The 12,230-nt window shown below is 47.8% G+C and overlaps 1 protein-coding gene across 1 annotated transcript in view; it reads left to right on the plus strand.

Annotated features, from left to right (window-relative positions):
• The window catches only part of Adamts16 (ADAM metallopeptidase with thrombospondin type 1 motif 16), a 135,923-nt gene that overhangs the window by 86,429 nt on the left and 37,264 nt on the right, over nt 1-12,230 (plus strand). The window contains 1 exon segment of the mRNA XM_004845263.3: nt 1,697-1,835. Coding sequence (XP_004845320.2) covers nt 1,697-1,835 — 139 coding nt within the window.

The raw sequence follows: 12,230 nt of genomic DNA on the forward strand, positions 1-12,230 counted from the left end.
CTATCATCTTGTTTTTCATGGTGTGTGGTTGAGTTTAGGGACTTACCTGTGTCCCCATCTTGGGTCTTAAACAGTGTACATTCACTGTTTTCCTTGCCTGCAAGTTCAGTGGCTGTAAGAAGAGCCACTCTCGGGGCCCTTGTCCCTGCCTATATTTTTGGAGGGACCAGCACTGTACTGCCATGTCCCATAACAACAGCCCCGGAATGGACACCCAGAAGCGACACCTGTGCTGTATGAGGACTTGCCAGTGTCACAGCATTGATCCCTTGCTGGTTATGGCCATGCAGTCCCTTTGGTCCCAGTGCCCTGTGGCCGGGTCCCAACCCAAGCCCTTCTGCTCTCCACACATGAAAACACAGGCTCACAAAGTGCATTTGGGCTTCCTCTTACCTGACTCACCCCAAGAGGTGGACGGGCTACCGTGGCAGGGTGAGGATACGCTCAACCCTTGCCTTTTCCTATTTCTGTGCACAATTCAGGAAGAGTTGTTGTTTCAAAGGTTGCCCATCACCCTACACCTTGCTGTAGAGGTGACAGCTGCCCAGGTGCCCCCACACACTTCTGGAACTGGCGGCCCACCCCACCTCTGATCTTCTGGGAGATGCTTCCCGAGTGGCCCAGCATAGCCACAGTGCCACACGTCTACCTCTGCCCTTCCCTCCTGACCTGGGCTGTCCCTGAAACCCAGCATAAAACTACTGCTGCACTCCTTTCTTGATCACCTCTCCCCCACCTTCTAAAGCTCTTAGTTTGAATAACAGAGAAAGAGAGCCTGGTGAGGGTTGAACATGAGTGGGGCTTCTGAGGAAGCTGCTCCCAAGGAAAGAGAAGCCTGGAGAATGTCTCATTGCCCAGGCTGTGCCTATCCCTTGACCTCTGCTCCAGCTGAGGCCTGAGCTGTGTCATTCAGGAGAGATGACGTAGCCAGGGCAGGAAAGCAGGGGCAAGAGTGTTCATCCAGGGAACATCCTATCCAGGGTAGCAGAGGTGTGGGATTTGCATGAACACCTTATTGGTGAGGTTTCCAGAATAGGATATGCTCCCACCGAGATCCAAGGGTCTGGCATATTTTCACAGCAACTGGTCCAGAAGGCTGGGTTTCAAGTTAGGAAGGGTAGGGTCCAAGTCCGGTTCCAGGCACTGAGTCCCCACCCACAGGGACCTCAGCCTGAGGGACCTTTGCTAATCCAATGTCTTTCCCCTGGATTAAAGGGTCCTTGCCGGGCATAAAGGTCCCCGTGCCTGAGCACATCAGGGAGAGCTCTGACTGGACATCGGGACTAAGCATGCGTGATGTCCCCTTAGGCCCTCTGATTATTTAGAACTGGTGAAAAGTGAGATACTGCTTTTGAGACGTCACTTTCTGACTCACTCAGATGTGAGCTTGTGCCGGGATCTCGCAGAAACACCTAGGGAGGCCTCTCGTGCCTTCATGTGGTTGCACAGCATTGAAGATGTACAGAGGAAATCCCAAGTGTGAGTTCAGGCATCTCCCTAGGTGCTCAGGAGTCCAATGGGACTGTTATCCTGCATAGAAAGTCATGTATGTTTTGGAGGATGCTGTGTTATCACCCTCACCAGCTTCTTCTTGAAGCTATTGATGCACTAAGTCACTCTGCAGACTGCTGTAATTGCTGTGTGGTGATGGATTTCACTTGCATTCGCTTTGTTTTTCCCCTTTCTTCTTTCACAGCTTCTGTTCCAGGGAAGGAACCCAGGTGTGGCCTGGGAATTCTCACTGCCTCAGTCCAGTGCTGAGAAGAAGCCTCCAGTGCAGCCTCGCTACACATGGGTCACCATGCGCTCCGAGTGCTCTGTCTCCTGCGGAGGGGGTACGTGCCTTCTCACCCCACGTGAGGGCGTTGGCAAGGCCCTGCAAGGGGCTTGTGGGCACCCAAGGAGCCACCCTGGGCCTTTCTGGGAGAGTAGTTGAGACATTGCCCGTGGGCGGCGTGGGTACAGTGGCTCTGAGTGGCACCAGTTAACCCAGCTGCCGTCTCCCCTTCATCTGTGTCGGTGTGGCCTTGAAGAAGTAAAGCCACCTGGTGCATAGCTCTCCACCATCATTTAATTTAAGATTATCTTAAGGATGGGCTTGTGATTTGAGATTACACAAACGTAATTTGCTATAATTACTGCATATGTTGGTGATGAGAAATAGAATTGTGCATGGAAAGTACAGTGACACAGAGTGAGATTTTTGTGTCTAACTAGTCTTACTCAGGAAACAAGAAAGAAATTTACCTTTCAGTTATAGACTTAAATGCACCCAGAAAATGTGAATTTTATAAAAGTCTCAGTGAGAATGGTAAGGAAGAAGTTAAAAAGGTTATCAGGTGACAAGACTTGGCTTTGTTATCTTAATGCCATAAAAGTTTTAAGGCCATCTCTTATTTAATAAAGGCATTTCCACTGAAATGATCTTAGATAGATAAAATGATCTTAGATAGATAAATAATCTTAGATAGTACAAAATGTAGTATCTGGTAAAGAGTGGTGACTGAATGCGTGCAATTTTAGAAAAGAAGGAAATTATATCTTATAAAACAGACAAGTCTCCAAGAGGACAAATGGATGTCAGCTAGGTACATTCCAGGTTTTATAATTAAAACTTCCAATTGTACTGTATTTAATTAAAAGAGAATAGTACACAAAGACAAACTTGCATAATCCAAGAACCTGTAAGTGAAAAAATAAAAAACAAAATGAATCCACGTAGTCTTAACAGCTGACATAAGTGAATGAAGAAAATAAAGGAAAACTGAAAGGTTAACAAAAGCCATAATGATCTGAAAAGTTAGCACCGGATGTACCTTAGTTCCTGCCGTTATACACTGAGCATGAAATATTTAAATCCTGGCACCAGTGAAGCTAATGATTCACATATTGAAAGCTTTCTGTGGAGAAATATGACTCCTCAATGCAGAGAGGACAGCAAGTAACCCTCCTGGCCACAGGAGAATTAGTGGGGCTTCTGACACAGGCAGGAGGCCTGATGAGCCCTCCTTTCTGTGCTTCCAGGAAAAAGTAGAGCAAAACTATACAGCAGGGCTTCTCTGTGAGCCATATGCAAAGGTCACTTCTAACCATTATTTTCCCCCTTTCCCTTGATCTACAGCCACCACCATGCTTTGCATTGAATGTGCTCGGTTTTCTCTCCCCACTGAGGACCATTCAGTGATTAGAATCTGATTGGAATAATAATTGAATCCAAGGCTTTACATTTGTGTGAGGATATCATGAGTCTCAGAACTCTTATGTGGCACATTTTCATTTATGAATCCGGGGAGCATCCCTAGGGAGTGGCCTGGGGACAGCCTTCCTCTCTGCACTGACTCCACTGCTATTTCTAGGGCTGCAAACTGCCTCACTACCCCAGGGAATAACGCTCCCACTGAGGCTTGCTGGAAGAAATCAGCCTAAAATGCACTTCCTAATTGCTTTCCTTGAGAGTCAGTGAATGTGTCGTTTGTTCCCCATTTTGGTGGAAAATCAGGGGTTCTCAGTTCAGCGGGGATGTGCAGTGCAGGATAACAATGCTGTCCTCCTCCTGCAAGCTGAAGCTCCTGTGGAGCCTTCTTTGTGGAAACCCATCCACTTTGCAGGGCAGCCCCACCTGGAGATACCCCAGTGGGTGTGGCACACATTCCGCAGCCAGCTAGTGAGGGCTGCTTGGCTAGGGAAGCGACAGGCGGGTGCCACTTTTCCTTCCCAGGGCAGCACCTGTGTGAATTGATGGTCCAGGGGTGGGAGAGTAAAACCAAGGTGTCAGTAGAGAGAGGCCACCTCCGCGGTGGGCAGTGCCTGTTTCGTGGCCATGAAAGATTAAGGGGACCGCGTTCTGCTCTGTTCTTCAGTTTTCCTTTGTCTGTGTTAGTGGACTTGTCTGATTTCCTTCCATAGCCTCAAATGACAGCTATCTACCAAGGGTTAATTAGAATGACTATTTCAATAGAGACATCCCCCTATTATAAGCAGTTACTTTGTCTAAGTAGTTTATTAGGATTTGCTGTCTCTGCTTTCTGAACGTTGAGAGTTTCGGGATTCAGTAACATCTGATGACATGTCTTTTAAAGTGAAATCTGTAGTTATTTTAAGTCTGTAAAATTCTTCATCAGTTCTCTGGCTGGGGCCTTCTAAATTCTATAAGGTTATTTAAATTCTGCTATCTGAAAACAGCATAGTTAGCTGTGTGAGCGGTTAACGTTAGAGGGTGAGAATCGAAAATCAGCATCATTCTTGCCTTTTCCGTTGTGGGAGAGAGGAGCCCAGTGCAGGAGGGTAGGCATGGCGTCTCACTTCTCCATGGCTCAGCACACCGTGTGCACTGTGTCTGCCGATTCATCCTTGTAAGATTCCGACCTGCACAGACTTCCCAGTGTGCTGGGTTTGGAACTCAAAGCCGTGAGCGTATAGGCCACTTCCATAATTCAGCTATTGTTTCCACCTCTTTTCTGACATCTTTTCTCTCTCTTTTTGTTCTTTTTACTTTTTCTGTATGATCCCAGTTTTATTTCAAGATCTGTGCTCATCAGAGCCCAGACTGGACTCTCTGTGAGTCTCCCGGCCCTTGCCGTGGCCGTGGCCCCTGCAGTCAGGGACCCAGGAGCCCAGAGCAGGTGAGGAAGCAGCTTGGCCAGTTGTATCTGTCACTGGGCTGGGATTTTTGATCAAGGTGACAACTTCACTGGGCCCTTGTTCACCTTGAAAAGGCTCCCTCTTGGCTCAGAATTACACAGCTGTGACTTTTCAGCTCAGCAGGAGATTCAGCGGGCCCTGTCTGTTTCTGAGGCTGCTGATGCGGGGCCTCCCCTTCACTGGCCCAGGGCAGCGCTGGCCCATGCTGGTTCACAGTGATGTTTTCCTCTCTCCAGTACCTGCTGTCCAGTGTCTGAGGCTGAAGCTTTCTTCTGAATAAAGACGTTCTTCTATTTTAAGATTCAGGTTTCTCAGACATATCTTAAAACTGGCTTGCAAACTGACCTCTCTCATAATTTTTCGATAAGAACCTCTTCAGCATCTATAAATATTTTCTGGCCTTAAATTTTCATTTAAGAATTGAATCTGAAAGCAGGGATGAAATCCTTCCCACCTTGCCCACGTTTTGTTGATATCAGTTCATTGTGTCATTCTCCTCTTCACACCCAGTGCTCAGCTTCTCGGCGCCATCAGGAAGTGGGAGGCCTGGGGTAAGCTCCTTCTGTCCCCGGAGCCAGTGACAGCCAGCACCACAGTTGCCGGCTTCTCAGTGTCATGGCTCGTGGACATCTGTACATCTTGGCTGAGAAACCCGGGCCTCATCCACCAAGTCTTTCTTAGACCTGTGAGGTGTCGGCTGAATTTATGAAAGAAAAAAAAAAAATATATATATATATACATACATATATATATACGTAGGGCTGGCTAGGGCTGGTGTCTGTACACAGGTGAAAGTCATTCCTAAGCACATTGCTTGCTACGCTCACCACCTTCAGTGGCCGGGACTCATCTCTCCACAGCTGATGATTGTTCTCTCTGAATTTCTTACTCTTGCTTTGGATCTTACACCCTTCCCTTCTCTTCTCTATTCATATGGATTTTCTTTAAAACCTTGGCCAGCATGATTCTGGCATCTCATGGACAATGTGACTTTTCTTTCTGACAGTGTTAGATGATCATGACCAACGATGAGAAATCATCTCACCAGTGTGCACTGGTCAGAGAAGTAAAACCTGAGTCTCCACGAATGCTAAGCCAGATGACGAGGAGACCCTGCTCCATCACACGGGGGTCATCTGACTGCACATTACCCACAGCCTGGTGGGAAAACAGACCAAGGAGAATCCAGCACCATCACACATGTAGCTGCTACATAGCATCTTTATCTTCCCAGACTATTAGCATTTGAAAACAGGGAAACATTTAAATCCACTTTTATGTCTATAATTGTTTATACGGGCCAGGGATTTAGCTCAGTGGTTCTGCCTCTTGCCTCGAAAGTGCAAGGACCCGAGTTCAATCCCCGAAACCAAAAACTAAAATATAATTGTTTATATTGGGTGTCACAGTTTTCCAGAAAAACTGCACTGAGCCGTATATGCACATATACTTATGCATCTTGTCATATATGTGTTTAGGTATGAGGACTTATAAAAGATATGAACCCTGAAAACTTTGTGAAGCCCCACAATTTGCTGTCCCCAGCCAGGGAGCCAGGGAATTCATGGTGTGGCTCAGTCCAGTGCAGAGCAGGAGGGTGGGGAGGGCAGGGTCAGTCTCGGAGACACAGGAGCACTGACATCAAGTACGAGACCTTAATACTTAGATCCAGGTAGCTGTGGAACCCAAGATCTCGAGGATGCAGATTATGTGCATATTGTGAGCAGAAGCCCCTCATCAAGGACCCAAGAAAAACTCTCAGGACCAAAAGCCATTGTGCAAGAACTTGACCCTGCTTTCTTTGATTAACTTACTATTCTTGCCATCTTTCCTGCAGGTTAGATGGCTGGGTGATAGCTCATGGGTGAGCATGGGGTTCCCAATGCAAAAGCAGGAGCGGGAGGGGCCTGGGAGGACTTGGAGGACCCTAAGTGAGAGCTGGTCTGACCTGGGATCCAGGCAGAAACCAAGGGGCACAGTCAGGAATGGGGTCAGCCAGCCCAGTAACTTTGAGTTTCAGGTCTGTGAGACAAGCAATGATCATTTTATCTTATCGCATGTGATTCTCCCCAGCTTCAGGTGAACCAAGAAATGTGCCTCTGTAAACCACAAGCCAGACCTGCCCCCTGTGCCCATACTCTGTGATGCTCCCTGAATGTATTAGTCACTGGAACAAAACACTCAATATGCTTAATGAGCCAGAGGTTTATTTGGCTTACAATTCAGTGGGTACAGTCCATGGCTGACTGGCTCCAAGGCAGCACAGCATGATAGAAGCACCTGGTGGAAGACAGCTGCTCACCCCATGGCAGCCAAGAATCAGAGAAAGAAGAGAGATGTTGAGGATAAGAATATACCTTTCCAGGCCATACCCCAGTGGTCCTACCCTTCCAGCCAAGTGCCCCCAACATGAGACTTCTGGGGGATAATCTACATCTAAGCCATAACCCCAAGAATTCAGGTGTGAACTTCTTGGCTTGGGCCAGGGAGCAGGACTGGATGTGATAGGGAGGGAGTAGTCTAGACTCTGACTTCCGCTTTGCCTCCTGTTGCGAGGCACCTTTACATGGGCTCCCCATCCTGTGTGCTTCCTCAGTTGGCCACCATGTGCAACTGTGCCAGTCATGCAGACCTGTGACTTAGGGTCTGATTATGTTCTGGGGTCTGGGCCAGTCCACAGTACCTAAGATGGATCGAAGGGAAACAAAGGCCAGTTCTGCCCTGACCCCAGCCTGTCCTTCCTTCCCTTGCCCCTTAGATGCCTCCATGCCAGGCGTCCCAGGAGCAAGTGAGCAGCAGACAGAGGCCAGGCTGGACCAGGTGCAGGGAGAGACTGTGAGGAAGTGGGGTCACCTACCCTTCCCCCTCAAGGCCCAAATCCCTGAGTCCCCTGCCCAGCTGTCACCCAGCCAACCTGAGTTGGCAGCATTTCTCACAGCAGATGTCATACAGCAGCAAGTGATACAGACAGGCGTCTCCATAGCATCACCCTCGACAGGAAACCACTGTGGGTACCTCAGTGTGGCCACTCCTGCTCCCAAGCCTGAGCCCCTCAAGCAGGGCTGTCGGAGGTGAGTGTTGCCATGTAATGTGCACCTTTCCTTGCAAAGTATCCTCTGCTGGGTCCCCACGAGTACCCCATTTCTAGTGTGCCAGTTCACACATATATTCAATGCCCGGTATATTGCATATACTCATAGATAAGCAAATTTATTTAGAAGTTATTCACACTTTGAACGGACTATAGACAATGAATGCTTGCATGCCCCAAAAGTTTTCTTGGAAGCTGCATATGTTGGCTTCATTTTGGAAGGAGTGTCTCAGAGGTTCCTAAAGTCTAAGAACTTTTCTTTTGGGAAAAGCCTGCCTACATATATGTGCATGTGTTTGTGCACATGTGTACGTGCACACGGAGTTGGATCATTCATGGACACCGAGGCTGGACAGTAGCTTTTGAGCTGAGCAAGGGGTTTGTATAGATTCTAATTTGACCTTCATAAACCTCAGCACCTGCCACTTCCAGGACACTTTGTGAGAAATCTTGTAGAAGGGAACTGAGATGCAGTCGGCATCACGGGATCAGGCCTACAGCGGCAACACCTCTGGGAAACCCTGAGAAGTGCGGGCTTTGGGCCACGGCCCAGACCGGATGAGTCCATGCCCCGGGGTGGGGCCAGCTGGGTTTGCACAGCCCTCTCCTCCTCTGGGCACTGCTGTTGGAGGAGCCCCAGGGTGTGGGTGGTGTTCCTCCCCAAAGCCCTCTCCCCAGTGCCTGGCCCGAACTCCAAGCAGTACCTACAAACTTCTGAAAGCCCTGGTGTTCTGGAACCAGCACAGGGAAACAGCTGAGGGCTGGGGAATGACAGGGAAGGCTCCAAAAGGAATGGCAGGAACTTTGCTGAATGCAGAGCTTCACTGTCTTAGCTACTTTTCTCATTACTGAGACAAAACACCCGGAGCTTGTGATAACCCAAAGTTAAAAGACAAATGATTTATTTTAGCTCACTGTTTGTAGAGTTTTAAATCAATCGGCTGGCTCCAAGGAAGGCTCGCACAGCAGAGGTGCAGGGCAGAGGAGAGACAGTCCATAGCACAGCAGGCAGCAAGCAGCAAAGCCAGAGCTCTGTCCCCTGATATTCCACCCAGGCTACATGCCTATTGATTGGTGCCACCCACGCCAGGGTGGGGCTTCCTTTGTCCACACCCAGACCCACACCCTTAATCCAGTGTCACACACCCTAGATCCACCACCTCCCAAAAGCCCTACGTATGAGCACCTGAGGGTTTGTGGGGACAACTAGACACAGCCAGAACAATCACAATGCGGGGCAAGTGAAGATTCCCTCCCAGGGGCCTGACAGTGAGGTCGCCCTGCCCCTCTCTGCAAGGTGAGTGGAGGCAGATTCCTGGGGGATGAAGATGGGAATTCCCTGGAAAACTCCCAGGACTCCAGTAGAGCCCGGGATCATCAGCAGACACGCCTCTGCCATGGGATTTAATCAGGGTAATTTTGTAGGGAGAGGAAAACAAGTTCTGGGAACAGAATCCCAAAAGCTGCTGATCTTCCGGATTAAAGTCAACACTAACGAGGGTCAGAAGCGAATCTGGAGGTGGGGGTGATGGTCCTACAGCTCCTCCCGGCCAGGCCACCGTAGCCCCCACTGCACTCCCGAAGCAGGAGCGCTGTGCCTGTGAGACCTGAGGCCTGGGCTTGCTCCACCAGCCTCCCGAGGTCCTGCCCCTCGCCGGGATTCCTCACCTCCAAGTGGCCGCTTCTCGCCCTCAGCATCCTGCTCCCTGCCCTTTCCCCCCAAATGTGCCCTTCTCTGTGGAAGCCGCCTCCTCCTTCCTTCCCGTTCCCTTCCTTTTTTCCTTTTCATTCTGAACCTCTTACCAAAGGTCATCTACACTTCCTGCTTCCGGCCACCCGGGGCCGCGGCCCCTGCGCTGGGGCCTCACGGGTCCTCTCTGTGCCCTCACCTGTGAGCTCCTCCCAGTCAAGACCCCCCCACCCCACCCCACGGGCGCCACTTCCCCTGCTGTCCACCCCTCTGCACCCAGCCGTTTCCACCCATGGCTCCGAGACCGCTTGTCTCCAGAGATGCAGCTGGAAAGCGAACCGAGCCCGTCTTCCTCCACCTTCTCCCGAGAGCTGGCTCGTCCTCCTGTCTCCGCATCCCCTGACCACGCGGGGCTGAGCGTGTCCCGTGTCCCGAGCACCCTGCCCAGCCTGTGGCTCTCGATAGCCCCACCCCTGAGCAGCGGTGGACAGCTCCAGGCACCCGTCACAGCCCATTCCCAGCCTCTCAACAACGGGGGTCACCGCCTCACCTAACCCAAGACCTCCTTGAGCTGGGTGTAGTGGTGCACACCTGTAATCCCAGCACTCTAGCAGGCTGAGGCAGGAGGGTTGCAAGTTCAACCCAGCTTGGGCAACTTAATGACTTAGTTAGACCCTGTTCTAAAATTAAAAAGATTCTAGGAGTGTAGGTCAGTGTGAGGGCCCTCGGTTCCTTAAAAAGAATAGATCTTAGTCTATTCAAATTCAGGCTTGATTTTTTTTTTCAAGTTACCCAAGAGTTTCTGATAATCGATTTGCTGTCTCGGGCCTTTTCCTCCGGCTCCCAACAGTCAGCAGACCCATTTAGCAGCTGTTCTTGTTTTCAAGATGATAACACACTGTTTCCCCTCTTCTAATTTTCAGACCCCTTTTTTTCTGTTATTGTATCCAATTGCGTAAACTTGTGTCATCAAGAGTTTTACAATTCTCTTCTTTCCCTTGACCTTAAAGAAAATATCTCTGATATTTCCCATAATACTGGTTTCTAAGCTTGTATCAACATGTAATATCTTTATAAATAGATGTGTAGAAATAGATACAAATATACTCACACCTACACACAAACTCACACAGATTTACAAATATATTGATGGGAGAAAAGATTCCTCTGTTATATTTCATTAACATTTTTATCAAAAAGTGGAGGTTGAATGTATCACATGTTAAAGTTCGAGCTTGTGCTTCAATTCATAAGGTGGTAAAATACAGTAACAGAATTCCCTAATTTTGAAACAATCTTGCTATGAATCCTTATCTTACTCATCATCTGGTTTGTTGGGGGTTTTTTTAGTTTGCTACTTGATCCTATTCTCTCTTAATTTATTTAGTATTTTTCACATTAACACTCCTAAGTTTTATTGAGCTGTGGTTTTCTTCTATGTGCTAAAATGTACCAAATTTACTTCTTGCAGTGTTGGAAGGCTTTCTTTTCCTTTTTCTTTTCTTTTTTCCTTTTTCTTCTGGTGCAATTTAAATAGCTTTGTTATTTGTGTCAACATTTCATGGAATGTATAATTACAGTACATGAATTTGTTGCTTTCTCAGGAATTAAATTGAGTAAATGTTTATATTATGGATGATAACAACTGTATTAGCTTCTTTATGCTTTCTGGAGTTAGTTTTTCTAATTTAAAAAAAAAACATGTTTTTCCATAGGATGAAAAATTTTATTTTGCTGTATTTGAACTGAGTACTACATTGGATTATGTTTATGTATTTAAAGTGCGTACCTCACTAGTTTATTTTCCTTTGTCCTACATGTGGATTTTTAAATTACCATTTCTTACCTACCGTAATAATGCTTTTTACCTGTATTCTTTAAGTCAGAATATCCCTTCTGGTTGGAGGCTGAAACGCGCACCCCAAGAGGTCAACCACTGAGCTTATGAGGGCACCAACTTCCTTAATGGCTCGATTCACTGATGAGTCCCTAGCTGAGAGCGCTCATGGGTCATGGTGCCCAGGTGAAGGGAGGGGTCCATTCACTAAGGACATGACCTTAGGGACCCTATCTGTACTGGCCCCTCCTCTCTGGCTCTCCACTTTCCAGCTGCCATGAAGTGAGCAGCCTTCCCCCTTCACACCCTTCTACTAAGATGTTTACCCTGCCCTGGACCTAAAGCAATGGAGTTAGCTTACCATGGAGTGAACCTTCTAAAACCGTGAGCCAAAAAAACCTTCCTAAAGTTGTTCACCTTGAGAACTTTGTCAAACTGACCAATCCTATATCAGTGACAGATCAGCCAGGAACTGTCAAAGATTTCTAGCAGAAATATTCAAATAGGAAATTATTTAATTTGGGGGATTGTTTGCTTACTAAATAGAAAGAATAAAGATGTAAAGGTCACAGACAGACACCTGTAACTCTTAGAGTCATGCTGGCTTTTTAAGATCCAAGAAATGATGAAAAATTCAGAAATTATCAAGGATGAGCAGGCTAAGCCACATAGGAGCAGTGATAGGAACCTGAACATCTCCACCGCCCTTGCCTGTCTGAGGGTACAGCCCCTTTTTCTCCTGCATTCCCAGCCTTGCGCTCCTGTCTCCCACTGCAGGACCTAAGTGAGTAACAGAGAGAAAGGATTTAGGGAATGCAGTACCGGCTTCCTTGTTTACACTTTTGTCATCTTCTAAAACTTTATTGTTTTGATTGTGTCAAAAAACAAAATAGCAACAAATTTAAATTATCTAATTTAATTGGCCTTTGTTTGCAGTTTGTGAATGGGGGCTGCATCTCCTCTAAAAATGT

The sequence above is a fragment of the Heterocephalus glaber genome, unplaced genomic scaffold (genome assembly GCF_053883595.1).
Source record: "Heterocephalus glaber isolate CG9 unplaced genomic scaffold, H.glaber_assembly_v1.0 deba00001537, whole genome shotgun sequence".
Taxonomy (NCBI): domain Eukaryota; kingdom Metazoa; phylum Chordata; class Mammalia; order Rodentia; family Bathyergidae; genus Heterocephalus; species Heterocephalus glaber.